At 40.2% G+C, this 22,988-nt stretch overlaps 1 protein-coding gene across 3 annotated transcripts in view; it reads right to left on the minus strand.

Annotated features, from left to right (window-relative positions):
* LOC122557350 (retinal guanylyl cyclase 2-like) overlaps nucleotides 1-20,196 on the minus strand; it is a 52,277-nt gene extending 32,081 nt beyond the window's left edge. For 2 of the 3 annotated variants that reach the window (XM_043704977.2, XM_087991773.1), the window contains exons 1-8: nucleotides 20,054-20,196; nucleotides 17,924-18,754; nucleotides 13,624-13,925; nucleotides 12,276-12,630; nucleotides 9,923-10,007; nucleotides 7,146-7,242; nucleotides 6,828-6,971; nucleotides 1,344-1,424 (exon numbers count right to left, since the gene is read on the minus strand). In XM_043704977.2, the coding sequence (XP_043560912.2) occupies nucleotides 1,344-1,424; nucleotides 6,828-6,971; nucleotides 7,146-7,242; nucleotides 9,923-10,007; nucleotides 12,276-12,630; nucleotides 13,624-13,925; nucleotides 17,924-18,754; nucleotides 20,054-20,066 (1,908 nt within the window). In that variant the 5' untranslated portion in view covers nucleotides 20,067-20,196. Of the gene's footprint in view, nucleotides 1-1,343; nucleotides 1,425-6,827; nucleotides 6,972-7,145; nucleotides 7,243-9,922; nucleotides 10,008-12,275; nucleotides 12,631-13,623; nucleotides 13,926-17,923; nucleotides 18,755-19,945 lie in introns of all 3 variants that reach the window. The other variant, XM_043704979.2, reaches the window with a different exon arrangement.
* Between the last annotated feature and the right edge of the window lie 2,792 nt (nucleotides 20,197-22,988).

Raw genomic sequence — 22,988 nt, forward strand, 5'->3', positions numbered from 1 at the left:
GTGTCAGAGGTTCTGTTCACTCTAAGAGCTGACTCTGAGAAGAAAAAAATAAAATAAATAGGAGTATCTCCCCTTCACTGTTTGATCACGCAGCATTGCCCTTTGATGTGAAGGGCACTGCTTGTCACTGGCCTCTCGGGTGTTTCCTTTCTTCCTGGTGGTGGAAATTGAATAAAGATTCGTACACCTTGTGTCTCTCACTGTGTCTCACACCTGCACACACACAACATGGGTGCTGGGGAAAAATAAGCACTACCGCAATTAGGCGGTAGTGTGAGGGTTAAACAAAAGAATGAAAAAAAGAAAAAAAGAAAAGAAAAAAAGAAAAAATATAAACAGGAGTATCAGAAATCGGTTTAGCTAAGTTGGCTGGATTGCTGGTTTACAGAGCAGTATGATGTCAGCAGCATGGGTTCAATTCCCAACACTGGTTTGAGGTTACCATGAAGGGCTCTCCATCTGAACCTCTTCCTTCGCCTGAGGTCTAGTGGCCCTCAGGTTAAAACACTACCAGTTACTTCTCTCTAATGAAACAGCAGCCCTTTTGGTCTGTAAGACTATGACAACGCAATAAACAGGAGTATTAGGCATTTTCCTCACTATGAATTGGCTCTGAGCCCATCTACTGTGCATGAAGTAAATAAAGGGTGACTTGGAGACAGGTTACCAGCCTCTGTAGAGTTATTCAGGCCCTTATGCAACTATAGCCAAATGATGTGCCTGTTCCTTACAAATGGATTCAAGGTATTGTGACATGAAGTAGTGAGGATGTTTTTCTTCCAGGTGAACTATTTGGAGGATGATACTATTTGGTCTTTACAAAGCACTTTACAATTTCTATTCAAGGAAAAGAATTATGTTACGGGATTCTGAGAATGTTTTGTAAAATAGGATGGAATGTCTCAGAAGTAAAAACACTTGGACAATGAGACCATAAGGTATAAATGACTGTAAGTAACGTTTATCATACAAAGGCTTATTACATACCCTTTGTTAAAATGGTGAAGAAAGAAATTTTATGCAAATATGTTCAGCATTCTCATAACATCACCAACAGTAAGCCCACACCTTTGGCTTGAGTTATGGTGCTGGCCTACTATACCATACAGACTTTGTCTCCATTGACTTAAGGCATCTCTCAAAAGGCAAATCAAAAGGAGTCCTTTCCTTAAGTTTTTGGCACTTGCTTGAAAAGCTGAATGGCCCATTCCTGTTCCCACATTCCTTTGGTATTCCCATGTCAGCTGATCAAAAAGTGCCATTTGCAGAAACTGAACTCACTAATCACAAACCTGCATTGGGATGAACATAAAAAGATTGTGTTTTTTCCCTCTTAAACATACCATTTCAAACATAGCACTTGCGCCTGGCTTAATATTTCCATATTCTTCGTAAGGAAACTTCTTCAACCAAACCCAGTCACCCTGCAAAAAGGAAATTCTTTTATTTCACATTGTGATGTCCTAGTGATGAATTATCACAGTTGTAGTCACACTTACCGATAACAGAAGAAAGCAATCTCATGACAGTCAGAAACATGTTAAAGAGATACTGCTGTTAAACAGAAATATTGACAAGTACATGTTATGGAACAATTGTAGTGACATCAAAATATGTTTCTTTCTTACATTCGCTCGTGTGGTGTGAGTATTGGTGGCTAGGAAACATTTACTGTCCATCTTAAATTTCCTTTGAGACAGTGAGGATAAACTGCCATCATGAACAATTGCGGCATGTATCATGCTGGCACTGTTTTCAGTTCTGTTAGGTAAGGAATTCCAGGATTTTGATGCAATGACAGCAAAGGAAGTCAGGATGGTGAACAGCTTTGAGAGGAACTTGTAGGTGGTGGTCTTCTCATGTATGTGCTCTCCTTGTACGTCTGGGTGAAGGTTTCTGTCGAAGTCGCCTTGGTGAGCTACAGCAGTGCATCTTGTAGGTTGCACACACTGCTACCTCTGTGTGTCAGAACTAGAGGAGTGAATGTTGAAGGTGGTGAATGTGGTGGCAATCAAGGGGGTTGTTTTGTCCTGGATGGTGACGACCTTCTTGAGAGTTTTAGATTAGATTAGATTAGATTCCCTACAGTGTGGAAACAGGCCCTTCGGCCCAACAAGTCCACACCGACCCTCCGAAGAGTAACCCACCCAGACCCATTTCCCTCTGACTAAAGCACCTAACACTATGGGCAATTTAGCATGGCCAATTCACCTAAACCTGCACATCTTTGTGACTGTGGGAGGAAACCTGAGCACCCGGAGGAAACCCACACAGACACGAAGAGAATGTGCAAACTCCACACAGATAGTCACCCGAGGCCGGAATCGAATCTGGGACCTGGTGCTGTGAGGCAGCAGTGTTAACTGCTGAGCCACCATGCCACCCAAGAGTTGTTGGAGCTACACCTATCCAGGCAAGTAGGGAGTATTCCATCACATTCCTGACTAAGAGACAGCAGTAGTTAGTAATACCCTACCTCACAGCACCAGGGACCTGGGTTTGATTCCACTCTCGGGCAACTGTCGGGTGAATTTGCATGGGTTTGCTCTGGGAGGAAACCGGAAGCACCCGGAGTCCAAAGATATGCAGGTTAGGGGTTTGGCCATGCTAAATTGCCCACAGTGTCCAGGGATGTGTAAGTTGGATGGATTAGCCATTGGGAATGCAGGGTTACAGGGATAGGGTAGGAGTTGGGTCTGGGTGGGAAGCTCTTCGGAGGATCAATGTGGACTCGATGGGCTGAACAGCCTATTTTCACACTGTAGGGATTCAATGATTCTTTGACTTGTGCCTTCTGCCTTGTAGATTGTGGATAAGCGTCGGGGAATCAGGAAGTGAGTTACTCAATGCAGAATTTGCAAACAATGCCAAGGCCATTGAACATCAACAGAAAATTGTTACATTCTCTTTTATTGGAGATGGCTATTGCCTAGTAGCTGTGTGACACAAATATTACTTGTTACTTATCAGCCCAAGCATAGATGTTGTCTGGATCTTGCTTCATCTGGACACAGACTGCTTTATTATCAGCGGAATCGTGAACAGTATTGAACATTGTGTAACTATGGGTGAACATTCTCACTTCTGTCCTTATGGTGAAAGGCATGTCATTAAGGTTTGTGAAGATGTTTGTGTCCAGGACACTACTTTGAGGAATTCCTGAAGCAACATCCTGAAACTGAAATGATTGACCTCCAACTAATTTGCTGCGAGATATGACTCCTTTTCTCACAGATCCTCATTGACTTTAGCTTTGCTCAGACTCCTTCATGCCTTACTTGGTCGAATGCAGCCTTGATATCAAGGGTTGCCACTCACCCTTTCACCTCTGAAATTCAATGCTTCCATCCATGTTTGGACCAAAGCTCTAATGAGGTCAGGAGCTGAGTGGACTGGAGGAATTCAAATTGTTTTCCAATGAGCAGACTATTGCTGACAGTAATATAACATTAATGAGACAATAGACAATAGGTGCAGGAGTAGGCCATTCTGCCCTTCGAGCCTGCACCACCATTCAATATGATCATGGCTGATCATCCTCAATCAGTATCCTGTTCCTGCCTTATCTCCATAACCCTTGATTCCACTATCCTTGAGAGCTCTATCCAACTCTTTCTTAAATGAATCCAGAGAGTGGGCCTCCACTGCCCTCTGGGGCAGAGCATTCCAAACACCAACCACTCTCTGGGTGAAGAAGTTTCTCCTCATCTCTGTCCTAAATGGTCTACCCCATATTTTTAAGCTGTTTCCTCTGGTTCGGCACTCACCCATCACAGAAACTCAAGGGTATACAAGTCCAGTCGCTCCAGTCTTTCAGCGTAAGATAGTCCCGCCATTCCAGGAATTGACCTCGTGAACCTATGCTGCACTCCCTCAATAGCCAGAATGTCTTATCTCAAATTTGGAGACCAGAACTGCACACAGTACTCCAGGTGTGGTCTCACCAGGGCCCTGTACAGCTGCAGAAAAACCTCTTTGCTTCTATACTCAATCCCTCTTGTTATGAAGGCCAGCATGCTATTAGCCTTCTTCAATACCTGCTGTACATGCATGCTTACCTTCATTGACTGGTGTACAAGAACACCCAGATATCTTTGTACTACCCCTTTACCTAAATTGATTCCATTTAGGTAGTAATCTGCCTTCCTGTTCTTGCCACCAAAGTGGATAACCATACATTTATCCACAATAAACTGCATCTGCCATGCATCTGACCACTCACCTAACCTGTCCAGGTCACCCTGTAATCTCCTAACATCCTCCTCACATTTCACCCTGTCACCCAGCTTAGTATCATCAGCAAATTTGCTAATGTTATTACTAATACCATCTTCTATTTCATTAACATATATTGTAAAAAGCTGCAGTCCCAGCAATGATCCCTGCGGTACCCCACTGCCTGCCATTCTACAACGGAGCCGTTTATCACTACTCTTTGTTTCCTATCAGCCAACCAACTTTCAATCCAAGTTAGTACTTTGCCCCCAATACCATGCGCCCTAATTTTGCTCACTAACCTCCTATGTGGGACTTTATCAAAAGCATTCAGAAAATCCAGGTACACTACATCTACTGGATCTCCGTCGTCCATCTTCAGAGTTACATCCTCAAAAAATTCCAGAAGATTAGTCAAGCATGATTTCCCCTTCATAAATCCATGCTGACTCTGACCTATCCTGTTACTGCTATCCAGATGTGTCGTAATTTCATCCTTTATAATAGACTCCAGCATCTTTCCCACCACTGAGGTCAGACTAACTGGTCTATAATTTCCTGCTTTCTCTCTCCCACCTTTCTTAAAAAGTGGTAAAACATTAGCCACCCTTCAATCCGCAGGAACTGATCCCAAATCTATCGAACTCTGGAAAATAATCACCAACGCATCCACGATTTCTCAAGACACCTCCTTCAGTACCCTGAGATGTAGACCATCAGGCCCCGGGGACTTATCAACCTTCAGATCTAACAGTCTCTCCAACACCAATTCCTGGCAAATATAAATTCGCTTAAATTCAGTTCCTTCAGCCACTGTTACTTCAGGGAGATTGCTTGTGTCTTCCCCAGTGAACACAGATCTGAAGTAGCAATTCAATTCTTCTGCCATTTCTTTGTTCCCTGTAATATATTCTCCTGTTTCTGTCTCCAAGGGCCCAATTTTAGTCTTAACCATTTTTTTGCCTTTCACATACCTAAAAAAGCTTTTACTATCCTCCTTTATATTTTTGGCCAGTTTACCTTCGTACCTCATTTTTTCTCTGCGTATTTCCTTCTTAGTAATCCTCAGTTGTTCTTTAAAAGCTTCCCAGTCCTCCGTTTTCCAACTTATCTTTGCTATGTTATACTTTTTCTCTTTTAACTTTATATGTTTCTTAACTTCCCTCGTCAGCCACGGCCACCCATGCCTCGTCCTAGGGATCATTCTTCCTTTTTGGAATGAATTGATCCTGCATCTTCTGCATTATACACAGAAATATCTGTCATTGACAATTAAGCATTTGAAAACAATCTGCTTTGTTATAGAGTCATACAGCATGGAACGAGACCCCTTGGTCCAACCAGTCCATGCCAAACATAATCCCAAACTAAACTAGTCTCACCTGCCTGCTCCTGGTCCATACCTTTCCTATTCATGTATCTTTCCAAACTGCGAATTCCTGCCAGCTCCTTCTCTGGGATTTTAAAATCTACTTTTTTTCTCATTCATTGATTTGACATTTCACCAACTGAAACAGATCCTCTTCAGAAAAACACCTACAGTCCTTATTTGTACTTTATAGGTAAGCTTATAGGTAATCTGAATTGATCCAAAGCAGGTGACTCTGCTGCAAACAGAGGAATAGCACAAAACAGGAGTTATTGCATGATACCAGCAAAAAACAAGGACAAAATATATACAATTAAAAGTAGGGCATTGGAAAGTGTTGTAGAACAGAGGGACCTAGGGTTTCAGGTATATAATTCTTTGAAGTTTGCACCACATATAGATAGGATGAGTAGGAAAGTGTTTAGCATTTTTTTTACAAAGAGTGTGGTTCGTGTGTCGGATGAACTTCCAGAGAAAGTAGTGGATACAGGTATAGTTATAACATTTAAAAGATGTTTAGATAAGTACATCAATAAGATGTCTGGAGGGATATGGGCCAAGTGCTAGGGACTAGTCTAATTTAGGATTATGGTCAGCCTGGCCTGGTTGGATTGAAGGGTGTGTTTCTATGACTCAATAACAGCAGATGGATGGTAGTGAGAATGTTGGAGCCCAGAAAGTGGGAAAGAAGGAAAGGTCATGGAGGTGAGCACAATCGGAGGAGGGTGTTGAAGGTGAAGAAGAAGAATAGCTATCTTTGGCTATGGTTTGGTACAGGCTCAGGGATGGGAGGTACTCTGCTTCCTCCTGGCTTACATGGAGTGTTTTCAAAATGTATTTACCTTGTGAAGCCAGCAGCTCCCATCTCCACTGACCAGTCAGGTTGCTCAAGCATTTGAATTGTGTCTGTAACTGTACTGATGAAAACCTGATTTAATTACTATTACCGCTTTTCCCAATGGGACACTGACACACTAGGCATGTATCTCTCCACTCCAAAATTAGAACCAGCCCCATATGTGATTTTTTAACCTTTAATCCGGCATCCCTGACCCCTTTCTCCACCATCATGGAAGATTTCATAGCAACCATATTGATGTCAATTTCTTTATTGCTATACATTATAATTGTATATACTACATCTAAATGATTGTACGCAAATATTCACACACACACATATTCACACACACACACACACACGCACACACAAACACACGTATAATATATAAAACATAGTAATAACCTCATAAACAGCTACATTTGAGTTTTCATGGGTGGCAGGAGTAAGACTTCTCATTGATAGTGACCACATGGGAGATTTTCTACTTCTGGTCTCAGATCCACTTTGTCTCCCTTCACTAAGTTGGCTGTCTTCACCACTGATTTTCTTAAAATGAAACATGAGAAAGTTAGAGCCAACTGTAAGTGATAACATGGACACATGGTTATGAAGACCTATTGATATAACTCACTATTTTTATAAAAGTCAGAGTGACATTTCATATATTTTCATATAAATTTAATTGATAATATAATTAATATTGAGCTATAAATGACCAACCTTCTTGCTGAGCTGTGGGTTTATAAATGTTACATCATTGAGTGTCAGTAATATTTTATCAGGACCCTTCAGTAATTTAAGTTGAATTATTCTGCGTCTGGAAATTAAAGTCAGAAATTAGCCCACAGGAAAACTGTAGGTAAAAGAGAGAAAAAATGAGCAGCAAATGTTAGTGACTTTCTTTTGCCTGTTTGCTGTCCTTAAGGTGTTAGCCTTGTTACACTGGTAGAACTTTCACTTCTTTGGTCAGCAGGCTAAACAATCAGAATGGAACACCCAATCCAGGTTCACACTTCCATGCATTACAATGCTGCATAGTCAAAGGTGTTGTCCTCTGGAAGACAGGATAAACCAAGGCTCGACAAGATTCCCCATAGGAGACTGGTTGGAAAGGTTAGATCTCATGGAATACAGGGAGACCTGGCCATTTGGACAAAGAACTGGCTCAAAGGTGGAAGACAGGGTGGTGGTGGAGGGTTGTTTTTCAGACTGGAGGCCTGTGACCAGTGGAGTGCCACAAGGATCGGTGCTGGGTCCACTACTTTTCATCATTTATATAAATGATTTGGATGCGAGCATAAGAGGTACAGTTAGTAAATTTGCAGATGACACCAAAATTGGAGGTGTAGTGGACAGTGAAGAAGGTTACGTCAGATTACAACTGGATCTTGATCAGATGGGCCAATGGGCTGGGAAGTGGCAGATGGAGTTTAATTTAGATATATGTGAGGTGCTGCAATTTTGGAAAGCAAATCTTAGTAGGACTTATACACTTAATGATAAGGTCCTAGGGAGTGTTGCTGAACAAAGAGACCTTGGAGTGCAGGTTCATAGCTCCTTGAAAGTGGAGTCGCAGGTAGATAGGACAGTGAAGAAGGCATTTGGTATGCTTTCCTTTGTTGGTCAGAGTATTGAGTACAGGAGTTGGGAGGTCATGTTGCGGCTGTACAGGACATTGGTTAGGCCACTGTTGGAATATTGCGTGCAATTCTGTCTCCTTCCTATTGGAAAGATGTTGTGAAACTTTAAAGGGTTCAGAAAAGATTTACAAGGATGTTGCCAGGGTTGGAGGATTTGAGCTAAAGGGTGAGGTTGAATAGGCTAGGGGTGTTTTACCTGGAGCATCGGAGACTGAGGGTTGACCTTATAGAGGTTTATAATATCATGAGGGGCATGGTTAGGATAAGTAGGCAAAGAGTTTTCCCTGAGTTGGGGGAGTCCAGAACTATGGGCATGGGTTTAAGGTGGGAGGGGAAAGATATAAAAAAGACCTATGGGGCAACTTTTTCATGCAGAGGGTGGTACATGTATGGAATGAGCTGCCAGAGGAAGTGGTGAAGGCTGGTACAATTGCAACATTTAAAAGGCATCTGGATGGGTATATGAATAGGAAGGGTTTGGAAGGATATGGGCCGGGTGCTGGCAGGTGGGACTAGATTGGGTTGAGGTATCTGGTTGGCATGGATGGGTTGGACCAAAGTGTCTGCTTCCATGTTGTGCATCTCTATGACTCTATGACTATTTACCTGTTCATTTATTATTGCTCAATGTGGGACCATACAGTGTATAATTGTATTAGTCTGTATCACAACAATGATAAGATTTTAGAAGTACTTTATTATTTCAAAAACATTTTGGGAACATTATGGAAGATGGTATTTTAATGCAACACTTCTTAAATTATCCAGATGGTGACAGATTGCAGAACTCTGAGATACAGAGATCTAGATGTCCTAATGCACGAATCACAAAATGCCCATACATCAAGCAATTAGAAAAGTTGTTTATTTTGAGTGTAACTAAATGCAAAAGTAGGGAGGTTTTGTTTCAGTTGTACAGGGCATTGATGAGGCCACATCTGGAGAATTGTGTTTAGTATTGATCTTATGTAAATATGGTGGGAAGCTGTTCAGAGAAGGTTTACCAGACCAATTGCAATGTTAGTTTTATTCTGTGTTACTATTAGTGACAATTCAGTTAATTGTTAGATGTTGTACACTGTTTCATGATTATTGAGCTATGGGGTTAACAAGATATAATGGAGTGGATTTTCTATTTACATCCAGAAAGGGATTTGAATTTAATGAAATGAGCTTGCCACCTGCCCAAAAGTAATATCAGGTAGTCTGAACAGCAATTGGATTTGGGTTCATTTGAATGACCCACCAGAGAGCTGAAAACCCCAACCCAGCATCATCCTGTAAGACATCAATTATGGGAAATGGTTCAGCCTCTTTGTTGAGTCAATGGATCAATTGGGCCATGTTTCCTTGTAGCTTCACATTCATCTTTTTCCCCTTTGGGGCATAGGACAGAAATGTTGGTAAGGAGCAGGCCTGTTGAACCACTTCATGAGTGTTTCCTCCATGATCAAAATATCCAGGAGTGTGATCTGAACGCAGAGTTTCTGTCTCAAAAGCAGAGGTAGTATCCACTGAGCCAAAAGAACTTTTAATTGATCTATAGTGGGATGTAAAACTAATTGATGCATTAAAGTAGTGGTAGTCTTGTTCAAGCCACAGATAAATCTATGTTGGAGCTTCAGTCTCCTTATAATACCTCAGTTTGTATAGGTTTAAGAGGCTACTGCCTGAAACCCTGTGTGGGTTAGTAGCAGGATCTAAGCAAGTAAGACTCTGTTGATTATAACACCTCACCAACCCAGATCTGCCATTAATTCAAGATCATTAATATTTGTGAAAGATTAAGAATAAATTTTGATTAAACCCAAGAGCTCAAGCATTTTACTGTCGAAGGTAATTTAACAAATGCTATACCTTATACAGTAGACAAGACCCATACTGAAAAGCACAGCAAAGATGATCATCAATGGCACTGTTACAGCAAAGAAAGGATCGATTCCTAAAATAAGAAGTACACAGAACAACATGACGATACATAAAATAAAGGAGAAATAAAAGTGATGAATGCTCAAATCCTACGGTGGGTTATTTTCATCATTCTACTTCATCCATAATCCTAAACATAGGTAACCAGGACCAGGCTTCTAACTGAGATGGAATAAGACCATAAGACCATAAGACATAGGAGTGGAAGTAAGGCCATTCGGCCCATCGAGTACACTCCGCCATTCAATCATGGCTGATGGGCATTTCAACTCCACTTACCTGCATTCTCCCCGTAGCCCTTAATTCATTGTGACAGCAAGAATTTATCAATCTCTGCCTTGAAGACATTTAGCGTCCCAGCCTCCACTGCAGTCTGTGGCAATGAATTCCACAGGCCCACCACTCTCTGGCTGAAGAAATGTCTCCACATTTCTGTTCTGAATTTACCCCCTCTAATTCTAAGGCTGTGTCCATGGGTCCTAATCTCCTCGCCTAATGGAAACAATTTCCTAGCGTCTACCCTTTCCAAGCCATGTATTATCTTGTAAGTTTCTATTAGATCTCCCCTTAATCTTCTAAACTCCAATGAATACAATCCCAGGATCCTCAGCAATTCCTTGTATGTTATGCCTACCATTCCAGGGATCATCCATGTGAATCTCCGCTGGACACGCTCCAGTGCCAGTATGTCCTTCCTGAGGTGTGGGGACCAAAACTGGACACAGTACTCCAAATGGGGCCTAACCAGAGCTTTATAAAGTCTCAGTAGCACAATGGTGCTTTTATATTCCAACCCTCTTGAGATAAATGACAACATTGCATTCGCTTTCTTAATCACGGACTCAACCTGCATGTTTACCTTTAGAGAATCCTCGACTAGCACTCCCAGATCCCTTTGTATTTTGGCTTTATGAATTTTCTCACCGTTTAGAAAATAGTCCATGCCTGTAATCTTTTTACCAAAGTGCAAGACCTCGCATTTGCTCACATTGAATTCCATCAGCTATTTCCTGGACCACTCTCCCAACCTGTTTAGATCCTTCTGCAGCCTCCCCACTTCCTCAGTACTACCTGCCTGTCCACCTAACTTCGTATCATCGGCAAACTTCGCTAGAATGCCCCCAGTCCCTTCATCCAGATCATTAATATATAACGTGAACAGCTGAGGCCCCAACACTGAACCCTGTGGGACACCGCTTGTCACCGGCTGCCATTCCAAAAAAGTACCTTTTATCCCAACTCTCTGCCTTCTGTCAGACAGCCAATCCTCAATCCATACCAGTAGCTCACCTCGAACACCATGGGCCCTCACCTTGGTCAGCAGCCTCCTGTGTGGCACCTTATCAAAGCCATGTTGACTTGTTCTAATCTGACCCTGCTCTTCCAAGAATTTAGAAAGTTAATGATGGATTCTACAATTTTACCAACAACCGAGATTAGGCTAATTGACCTATAATTTTCCATCTTTTGTCTTGATCCTTTCTTGAACAAGGGGTTACAACAGCGATCTTCCAATCATCCGGGACTTTCCCTGACTCCAGTGACTTTTGAAAGATCTCAACCAACGCCTCCGCTATTTCCTCAGCCACCTCCCTCAGAACTCTAGGATATAGTCCATCGGGGCCAGGATATTTATCAATTTTAAGACCTTTTAGCTTTTCTAGCACTTTCTCTTTTGTAATAAACAGGTTTTGTCATTCTCTAAGGTATTCTTTGAGTTATGTTTAAAGTTAAAACAGACATGCTGTCCTTACGCCTTTGGATCAATGTTGGAATCAGTTTAAATTGGTGCAAAGATTACTTGCTGATGGCTGTAAAATAGTGAAATAACTCCATTTGTGTTAATTGAACACCCATTGTACAAAACTGGCAGCAGTCCAACATGAATTTACAATAAATTATTCCTTTCATTCAAGAGCTATAAAGATAGATGGCGTTCAAACAGCAAAAATACTTCATCATGATCTTTTCTCAAGAGTACAGTGAAGGTACACACTTACACTGCTCACACACACTGCAGCCAATGTACACACTTGCACTGCTCACACACACTGCAGCCAATGTGCACACTTACACTGTTCACACACAGTAGCAGTGTATATGCCTATCAGTTCACTGTTAATCTTACAGAAAATCATGATCCATTGTGTGCTGGGAACATGCATGATTTTTGGCATCCATGAAATCTTAAACTTCATATTTTGGCCCTGAGAAAAGCACAAACTTCCAACAGGAACTAAACAACTCTAAAAAATATAAGATTTCAAGAATGTCATTTTACCTCCAGTGCAGATTTTCCCACGGGTAAACCAGCATGCAGAATCTGTTTTTGGCAAGACTCCATTGGGAAAATGAATTGTTCGGCCTGTCAATTGTATTAGATCTGTTTCCATATCTACAATGTAAGTGTGATACAGTTCGGTTCCTTTACCATCAGTGTCCAGGATGACATAATCAGTGAAGCTGTCCCCATTTTTATCAGTCCAAATCCTCTGATTAAAGCCTTCAAATCTTATGTCCTTGGCAAACTTAGCTATGTTGCTGCCAGACATCCAGGCTTGGTGTTTTCTATTGTTCTCCATAGCTTTGGCAAGAAAATAGATTGCGTTATAGATTGTACCAAATAGTGGGGATACCTGGCGACCAAACAAAAAGTGTTTCACAGCTTACCCTGGCGAAGAAGAATTTAATTACATAGTGAAAAGATACATAAGCAGCTTCCTCTCTAACTGTAAACACAGAGTGAAGTGGTTACTGAGCCCAAACTGTCCAAATTTGTGTGCTGGAGTGTATTGATCTTAGATGGAGAATCAAAGGGGTATTGGCCATGATACCTCCAGAATCAGATTCATTCACAGCTGGAGCATGGCATCCAGTTCTGAGCACCATAATTTAGGAAGGATGTGAATTGGCATTGGAGAGGGTGTGGAAAAGATTGACAGAGTAGATCGGGAGAAACTGCTGCTGTTGATGGAAGGATTAAAAATCAGAAGACACTGATGTAAGGTGATTGGCAGAAAAAGCAATGGCACCATGAGGAAAAGTCTTTTCAGGCAATTTGTGTGTAAGGTCTAGAATACACTTCCTGAGTGTGTGGTGGACACAGATTCTAGGTATTTTTATTGACCTGTTTAGACACAACATGATACACCTCCGGAGCAAGTGGGACTTGAACCTAGAGGCAGAGATGTTACCAGAGATGTTACAAGAATCCACAAACAAACAAGTAAAGCACAATACCCTGACTTGCAAAATGGAATCAGATAATTTTCATTAAAAATCAAGGCCATAGGGCATTATCAGGGGAGAAGGAGGAGGTGAGTTCCTCCTGCAGAGAGCCAGCATGGACATCAAAGACTGAATAGTCTGCATCTGTGCTGTAGGCATTCTCTGGTTCTAAAAACAGACTGCCTATATTGTGTTTCTCCTAATGATAATTTCCAATTACCTTTTGGTATATATGGATGGAGGGCTTTGGGCTTGGTTATGATGCTGAAGTGTTTTTCATATGTGCACTGCCCAACTCACCCATAATAAACTGAATAATCCAAAGAAACTGAAGAATTTGGATTCCAGCACGCATCACTCAGAAATATGCTGAAGATAAGTAAACAACAAATAAAAGGTACCTGGTGAGGCTTCAAGTGTGTTATAATTTCCCGGCTCTGCACATGTTCTTGAAATGCCTGGTGGAATGACATTTTTGCAGAATCCACAGTGATTGTTAGCACTGAATCATATGCTTTCTGGAGCTTTGAATTGTTCACCAGCACTGGGTAGGGAGTGTTTTGGTACGGGAGACTGTAAAGAAGAGTGTCATATGGTATAAACACGTAGCTGCCATCAGTCATCTGCAAATCATGGGCAACTTCCAAAAGGTGTTTCTGCACCTCACCTCCGATAAAAATTGAGTGCATACACATGATTATCACTGAAAAACACACAGAAGGGTTTTGTTATCAAACTTTTAGTGGAGAATCACAATTCACAAATCTAGCTTGCTACTTTCAAAGTATAACTGCATAAGAACATAAGAAATAAGAGCTGGAGAGGATCAATTCGCCCTTGCACAATGTTCCACTATTCAATACAAAATGACTGACGTCCTAAATCAGTTTCACTTCCAAGCACTATCTCGGTTCCTCTTAATTCTCTTAGTAACAAAATGTGTATCAATTTCTGTCTTAAAGATACTCAACAACAGCCCATCCACAGTCCACTTAGCTCTGCATGCAGAGTTACGCAAGTAAACCAGGAAGTTGCTATTGGAGTTATCCTGCTTCTGCTTCTCCAGAAACTTTGGTATACAAGATTAGATTACTTACAGTATGGAAACAGGCCCTTCGGCCCAACAAGTCCACACCGACCCACCACCCACCCAGACCCATTCTCCTACATTTACCCCTTCACCTAACACTACAGGCAATTTAGCCTGGCCAATTCACCTAACCTGCATATTTTTAGATTGTGGGAGGAAACTGGAGCACCCGGAGGAAACCCATACAGACACAGGGAGAATATGCAATCTCCACACAGAGAGTCGCCTGAGGCGGGAATTGAACCCAGGTCTCTGGTGCTGTGAAGCAGCAGTGCTAACCACTGTACCACCGTGCCGCCCAGATACTGGTATCTGATGGAATGACATGGTATTACAATACAAAGAAATGCATGAGTTATTGTTATTACACAAAGCATTCCTGATAAACAGGGCTGTATAGATAATGATTTGTCCTTTCAAATGTATTCTTAAAAGTATGACAATGTTATTAATTACTACTAAACAATCACTCTGTAGCTGAGAATTAACTTCTAGAAATATGGAATCTCATTCCTTAAGTTTCTTAATATTTTGCAAATTATTTAAAAATTTAAAAATAATTTGTCTCTGCCTATTATCTTTCCCAGTCCTATATATACCTTCCTCTCTTTATTTTGTTTTCTCTAGATGATTTGGTATTTTATTTTCTGGTTTAAGAGCTGCATGTCTAAATTTGGGCTTTCCTGTGGTTTCAGCTCTATGCATACTACTTGGGGATCAAACCAGTGTCTAGATCACAATGAACATTATCTTAGTGTGGACTCTGGTATGTTCCTCTCAAATCCATGGAAAGTATGCAGCACAAGCAATGGCAAACAGCCTGCAAAGCTATTTTAGTGCTAGTGAAGCTACTTTCAAGCTCAATGCTGCAACTAATGCAGATTCTTATTCTCACATAACTAAGTATGTTAAGGCAAAAGCATGAGAGGTAGGATCAAGAGTAAACTACGGGGCCAGTCAATCCTGCTCAATATGATTATGGCTGGTCTCGATTTTCACCCATTCCCGATATTCTTTAATCTCCAAAAGTCTCTATTGTAATCTTCAACATATTTAATGATGATGCATCCAGAAACCTCTGGGATGGAAAATTTCAAAGATTTTTTAAAAATTCCTCAACGCAGTCCTAACTGATTGACACCTTATTCTGAGACTGGGCCACCTTGCTTTAAATTCCCTAATTGGCAGAAACAATTTCTTAACGTCTACCCTGGCAAGAGCCTTCCGAAACATGTACTTTTCAATGATATAACATATCATTCGTCTAAACTCCAGAGAGTTCCAATTCCAATTCTTACATCCTTGAAAAATTCCAAGAGATTTTCCAAGCTTGATTTCCCTTGCATAAATCCATGCTGACTCTGTCTAATCCTGTCACTGTTTTCCAAGTGCTCTGCTGTTAAGTAATTTTTAACAGATAGTAGCATCTTCCCTGCCACCAGTGTCAGGCTAACTGGTCGATAAATTCCTGTTTCGTCTCTTTATAAATACTGTGATTACAATAGTTACCATCCATTTTGACAAAATTATTAAAATGTTTCAAGAACATAACTAGTCGGTTCGATACAGTGGTAATGAATGGATGTAATATGTCTGCATTTGAAAAAGGCATTCAATGAGGTGCAAGTCAATGGGAAAGATAAGGGCTCATGAAGTTGGGTGATATGTTAGCATTAATAGAGGATGGTTAACAGACAGGAAGCAATTGGGCAGCATAAAGAGGGCATTTTCAAGTTGACAGATTGTGATTAGTGAAGTGTTGCAAGAACTAGTGCTGGGGCTTCAGCGATTTGCAGTCTATATCAATGGTATGGAAAAAGAGACAGAGATTAATGTATCTCAGGCACATGCACGTGCATCCGCTGATCCATGGTCATTAGCATCCGACACTCACCAGCCCTTCATAATCATCATGGTACCCCCAACCAAACCAGCTGGAGGGTACTCAGGAAGCACAGACCTGTACTGCAAGGTGATCCAGTACTGATAAACTGGAGTAAAAAGGCTTTGCACGTAGGGAAAGGATTGGACCAGGCTGCATCATAGAGCTGCTGGCCTGCTGTCCTCGTGCTCACTCACTTACTGCCCACTTGGTCAGAGCTAACGTTTGCTGTATATGTTTTTACTGCTGCATGGATGCCCGCGGTCCAGGCATGGTCAGACGCAGAGGCTATTCGCCAGCATGCTGATCAACGTGCGCTGGGGTTCCAGTGGTTGCACGCTTAGACGGTCTGTTGCTCACAGCATTCTTGCCTGGCCTTACCTTGCTGGTCAGCAGGCCTCAGTTGTGGAGGAGGCCATCGTATTGAATGGCAGTGAGCTGCCAAGGTCTGGTGTCATGGCCTCTTCTGCTGGGCCTCTGGGAAGAGAACACTTTCCTCTCCACCATCCACTCCTCCAGGACTTGCAGCTTCCTGTTGGAGAATTGTGAGCCCCATCTTCAACTTCTCTGACATCTTCAGAATGACTGTCTGTCACCTAGTAGGGCAGCTTTGGAATACAAGGCTTGTCTGGGTACATGATGGTCTTTTGAATATTGTACAGGTACCAGGGATGCTAGCCTTTCAACGGGTATATTCACTGAGGGTGGGTACCAGGGATATTGGTTTTTCAGCGGGTATTCACTTGAGGGCAGGTAAGAGGGATGCTGGCCTTTCACTGCGTGTTCTTCCCAGATTGGCATGTTGTAAATGGGGATAGAATCAGACAAGAGGGGCACCAGAGGAGCAGAGTACATTTTTGACCGAATTGAGAAATTCCTCCATTTTAAGGTTCCAGGAAAGCAATAATGTGGAACAAGAGATGGTGTGATAAAAATCCAGAATGGGTGAGGTCATGTGTGCTTACTTAGAATTTTGGGGGAATACTCAAAGATGTTTTTGGGAAAAACATGGGATTGTCAATAAAGTAGAGGAAAAAAGAGACACGGTTAGCTATATATCATTTGCTAACTCTCTTGTCTCCAAGTTAGAAGGTTTGAGTGCTATTCCGATTCCTGAGCACAAAAAAAGGCTGGAATTTCGATGCAGCTCTATGGAAGTGCTGTAATGCCAGAGCAAAAAAACCAAGGTGTTACCTGTCCTCTCAGATAGTTGTAAATTATTTGAAGGAACTATTTCCCAGTATCCTGTCCAATAATTATGCCTCAACTGATATCACAAAAACAGATTAGTTTATCATTATCACATTGCTGTTTGGGGTGGGGGAAGCGGTGATAGCTGCTTTCAAATTAGCTTTGTGTTTTCTACATTACAACCACTTTTAAATTGGTTTTATTGACAGAATAATGATTTGAGATATTCAATGGTGGTAAAAGGCATTGTATAGATGCAAATCTTTCCTTATTATTCATTCAGTCCCTTCTGCTAGTCCCCAGACAGTGTTTTGCTATCAATACAGCGACAAACTAATGCTGAAGAATCTACACAAAATTCATTGTGAAGAGCTCTCAGATATCAACAATATTCCAATTAATAGGTTACAGATTGCTAACATCAAAAGTTAATTCAATTTTTGAAATTTATTTGTTCACCATCATTTATTACCCATCCCTAATTACCCACGAGAAGATGTTGATGAACCACTTAAACTGAAATCAAAAATGTACATACTGCGAACTTTGTCGATAGTTTTTATTTTCTTGAGAGTGCTTCTGACAGTCCCTGGTTCATTGTCCATTGAAAGCACAGCTCCCACTGGCAGGCCCTGTTTCCTGAGGGCACTAGCCACTTTCACAGCTGTATCCACCCAAATGTCTTCCATTGATGAGATGATGGCTACATGGGCCCACCGAAAATATTTCATCACTGTGAAGAGAACTCTTGTTGGAGATGGTAAAGTTCTCATAAAGGTTGGATAATTCAGAGTATCATCCATTTCATAGTTTATACAAGCCCATGAAAATATAATTCTATTCCAATTCTTTCCCAACAGAGAAGCAGCATCACAATAGCCCGGATTTGTAGGACCAATGAATCCAGATGCTAGTTCTGAATAATCAAGGAAAGCAGCTAAAGCTTTGGAGGTCTGACAGTCTTCATTTAGTATCACATAATCAAAGTGGTTGCCAAGACTTAAGGAGGAATCCTTGTTGATTCGATCAATAGCTAATTTGGCAGCAACATTTGGAAGAGCTTTAGCAAAAATTGGGTCACATCTCCACGGTCCTATGATGCCCACTTTGTACGTTGCACATTGTACTGAATGTGGAAGCATCAAACTCAACAGAATGGTGCAAACCAGTTGGAAAGGCGACAATAAATACGATGCAAACCCTTGATTTTTGGTATCAGTCCAAATTGGATGGTTTGATAATTTCAATGTAAACACACTGAAACAAGAGAAGTGGTATGACATGGCTATCCTATGGTAGTCCAAAGTATTCAGCTGGAAAGTACATTTAAAAATTAATCCAAGTTCTTTCAGAGGCGTTTGCAAAAGCTCTATTAAAAGAAAAACAGACTTAGGTTCATTCAATACATTCTACTTTGAATGTCTACACATTCATGTTCAATTTCATTGTCTTTCTTGACTGTATTTTGATTACAACTATTATTGCAAAGCTCCTGCTTAATCTTTCTAGCTCCAAATATACCACACCACATGTTTCACATCCTCCTTAATTCTTACGTCATCTCTACGCTGAAATTGGTGGCAGATTCAGTGATGCCAGTGGAGAGAAGCATCCAGAAGCTGCACATCTTGGATCCATTCATCAATTTTAATGGGTTTTGAAACTGGGCTTGTGAATCTATAGCTCCTTCAATGTGCTTTCTAGGAGTTACGTGTCACAATGGAGGAAGACGTTACATCTTAATACTCTCTGCAACATATATTACATTAGTGTGTTATTTTAAAATATTGCAAAACAATGAAAGTTCATATTTTTCTCACTTTTTGTATTTCTTTAATCCTTAAAAATCAAGGGTGGGCAGAACTGAATTTGACATTTAGACTGCTAGCTCAGTGCAGTGCACTACATAAACTTTTATTATCTCTGTATACAGCCAAAACTCATTTCCTGCCTGAAGAAAGGGACTGAACTGAAAACATTAACTCTGTTTTTCTCTCTACAAATGCTGCTAGACCTGTTGAATTTCTTCAATACTTTCTGTTTTATAAGTAGTTTGCAATTTGAATACAATCATAAAATGACCTTACAGTCGAGCTGAATTTCAATTGATGCGTATTTACTATTTGTGTAAAAGCAAACCTGCACAAAATCATTCTGTCTAATCTCTCACATGTTACACAATTGAATATACCTCACATTGTACAACTGAACATGTTTTTCAATAATCAGTACAATGGAACTTACATGAAATAAAATTTTAAAATATGAGTCCAGGAGGATAGTGAAAGAAACAAATAGAGAGAAAAGCATTTCCTGAACCTTAATATGACATGTTAAAGTATATTGACAATTCAGGTTTATGGGAATTTGTCAAATCCTATACTAGTATCTTACAGCAATTGTTACTCAATTTATTGCAGCTGCACTGTAACCCACTTTACATTTTATTAAGTAAAACTTGCTGTAACCATACCAAACCAGATTATTACACTAACATCATAAACCAAATTACTTTCCTTGCTATAAAACTCTTAAAATAATGAATTAAATCTAAACTTACTGATTTTTCAGGTGAGGAAATGAAGTTACTTTCTCTGATTCTCTGTTTAATGAGGTCTCAGACTTTAGTGACTTATCTGCTTAAATTCTATCGCATCAACCTGCTTACCAATTTGCAACATTCGATAATAATATTGTAATTCCTGTTCTTTTCCTTCATATTATGTTGATCTTGATGGATATGTCAAAAACAATCTTTTCACATGCATTACTTTCTCTCCAAACTGTGGACAAACAGTTGCAATGTGGAAGGTTATTGCTTTACATAGTACAGACTGCAGCTTACAGGCAGTATTGTGACCAAGGAATAGTAAATCCTTTAAACTGATATGTTACAAAGCAGTGTATCTCAATGACCTACATACAATGACCTTAAGATTTGTATCAATTACAGTGCTAAATCCTAATTGAGTGTTACTCAGGGAGAGTTCAACAGAAATGAATGAGGGTTATAAATTGATATGTGTAGAAAAATAGTAAATGAGAAAAGATTTTAAAAACACAGATTTTGATTTGATTTATTGTTGTCACTTGTACCTGAGTACGGTGAAAAGTTCTTGTTTTGCGAGCAGTACAGTCAGATCATAACATACAATATCATACAGATCATAAGTTGTTTAAATAGAATGTGGCATGCAGGGTTACAGCTGCACATAAACAAGATCAACGTTAGCTTTGAAATTAGATAGGTCCATTCAGCAGTCTGATAACAGCAGGGAATAAGCTGTGAATTTAAACAATTGGTGCATTTCAGACTGCAGAAAATAATTTTATGTGAATTTAAGATACTTTAGTGACATAAACAGAGTGTAAAAAAAACTTCTTGCAGATTACAATGTTTCTGACTCAATGTTGGTGTATCAACTGGCGAGATGTAATGCTCAGGTCTTGACTACCAAATTGGCTCTCTCAAACTGGTTTCTGACATTTCTCCTTTTCTATTTTGTGTCTCAAGAAATTACATTCAAACATTTTTCATGAACATTCTGAGGTGGCTGTGAGAGAAAGTCAACTAAACTGACTGGAACATTGAACTGAATGAAAAGATCAACAAACTTGAAAATGAGAATATAAACAAAAAATTGTAAGAAATTTTGAAAGATGCAGAAATGAAGGCTCCATTTTCAAACTGCAGTGGGATGAAAATGAATGTATGCCGATGACTGTGACACCTCTCTCAATAAAGTAGAATGTGGCTTGAGTAAAGATAGTAAAAGTTTCTTTATGCATTTGGTGTGAATTGAAGCAATGAAATGGCAAAATGTCAGTTTTGAAGCCCGTTATTAACCAGATATGTATGCTTTTCAGAGTAAACTAGAAAAACCATTGAAAGCATGTTTCTAACAAAAAGAGTAAGAAAAAGCTCCACAAGGATTCAAAGGATGGGAGAAAAGAAAAATAAGTCTCAAACAGTAATGCCATTGACCTTGCTCAGGAAATCATAAAAGGCACATATAAGATGGGGTTATGAGACAGTGAAAGTCTCAAAGTGTTCAGGAATAATAGCCAGCAGTCATACATAACAGTTTTATTTGAAAATGGAAAGCGTACAGATAATATCCTCAAATCAGCCATAAGAGATTTTGGATGTAGGTTTGCTCGCTGAGCTTGAAGGTTCATTTCCAGATGTTTCATCACCCTACTAGGTAACATCTTCAGTGGACCTCCGGGCGAAGCACTGTTGATAATTCCTGCTTTTTGTTTATCTGTTTGGGTTTCTTTGGGTTGGTGATGCCATTCCCTGTGGTGATATCATTTCCTGTGGTGATGTAAATTCCTGTTCTTTTTCTCAGGGGGGTGGTAAATGTGGTCTAACTCGATGCGCTTGTTAATAGAGTTCTGGTTGGAATGCCATGCTTCTAGGAATTCTCGTGCATCTCTCTGCTTGGCTTGTCCTAGAACGGATGTGTTGTCCCAGTTGAAGTGGTGTCCTTCCTCATCTGTATGTAAGGATGCTATTGAGAGAGGGTCAATAGTGCTTTGCCCAGAGGCCCACTGAAAATGTTACCTAGTAAAGTGATGAAACATCTGGAAATGAACCTTCCAGCTCAGCGAGCAAACCTACATCCAGAACCTCAACCTGAGCTACAAACCTTCTCAAAACTCGATAAGAGATTTAGGTCAAGGGGGAGGTCAATTGCTAGCACACAAAGAAATAATTTTGACCTTATTAACTAACAATGAGAAGTTACTATGCCTGAGTTCAGAAAATGAACTTAAAGATAAAGTTAGGTCTACAGCTGACGAAAAGAGCAACAATTGGGCACTGTGCTTAACTGAAGCATTTGTTGCAGAGTTAAAGGAAGGGCATAGGATAAAAGATCAACGCTGAATTATATTAATGCTATTATGCTTATATCCTGCTAATCCTATTTGTTACTTCTCTTTGTTGCAGATACATTTTCATAGTTTTGCTAATACAGTACAACATGTGTAGGTCAGTAATTGTGGAAAATGAAAAGATTATCTGTACACCATGCTATTTGTGAGAGGTTTATTTTGATAAGAATTTGTTATATTTTTAAACTCATTATTATTCATTATTATTAAAGTTTCTTTCCTTCAAGTCAGAGATGTATGAAGATGTGTAATCTAAAATATTAATTTATGATAACATTGACTGGACATGGATCTACATCTTGGAGTTTTTTGTAACGCTTTGCAAAGGTAGCTGGTTTTATCAGGAATGATATTGCAATTGCTAAGATCACAAGCTGCTGGACTGGAGTCATTGCGTCTGCAATAATTTCAGAGATTGGTCACATGACCAAGGTTGTGGGTGTTAGTTACGGCTAAATTGCCGCATGAACAACAAATTTACTCTCTTTCTGTTCTTCTGAAACCACTGACATAAAACTTTATGAATTGAGAAATCCCTGGAAAATCTCATGTGCAAGTGGAGTGTTCCTAAGAGAGAATTTGAAATCTGCACAACTGCCTCCTGAAAGCATTCTCAGACAACCATAACTGATCCAAAAAAATGCCACAGTGCCAACTGCTGATGTGAAATAATTTGGGTTACAGGTCAAAATTTGGACATTTTT

This window comes from Chiloscyllium plagiosum, unplaced genomic scaffold (genome assembly GCF_037043375.1).
Source record: "Chiloscyllium plagiosum isolate Xiang-an unplaced genomic scaffold, Cpla_swu_hap1 HiC_scaffold_11, whole genome shotgun sequence".
Taxonomy (NCBI): Eukaryota; Metazoa; Chordata; class Chondrichthyes; order Orectolobiformes; family Hemiscylliidae; genus Chiloscyllium; species Chiloscyllium plagiosum.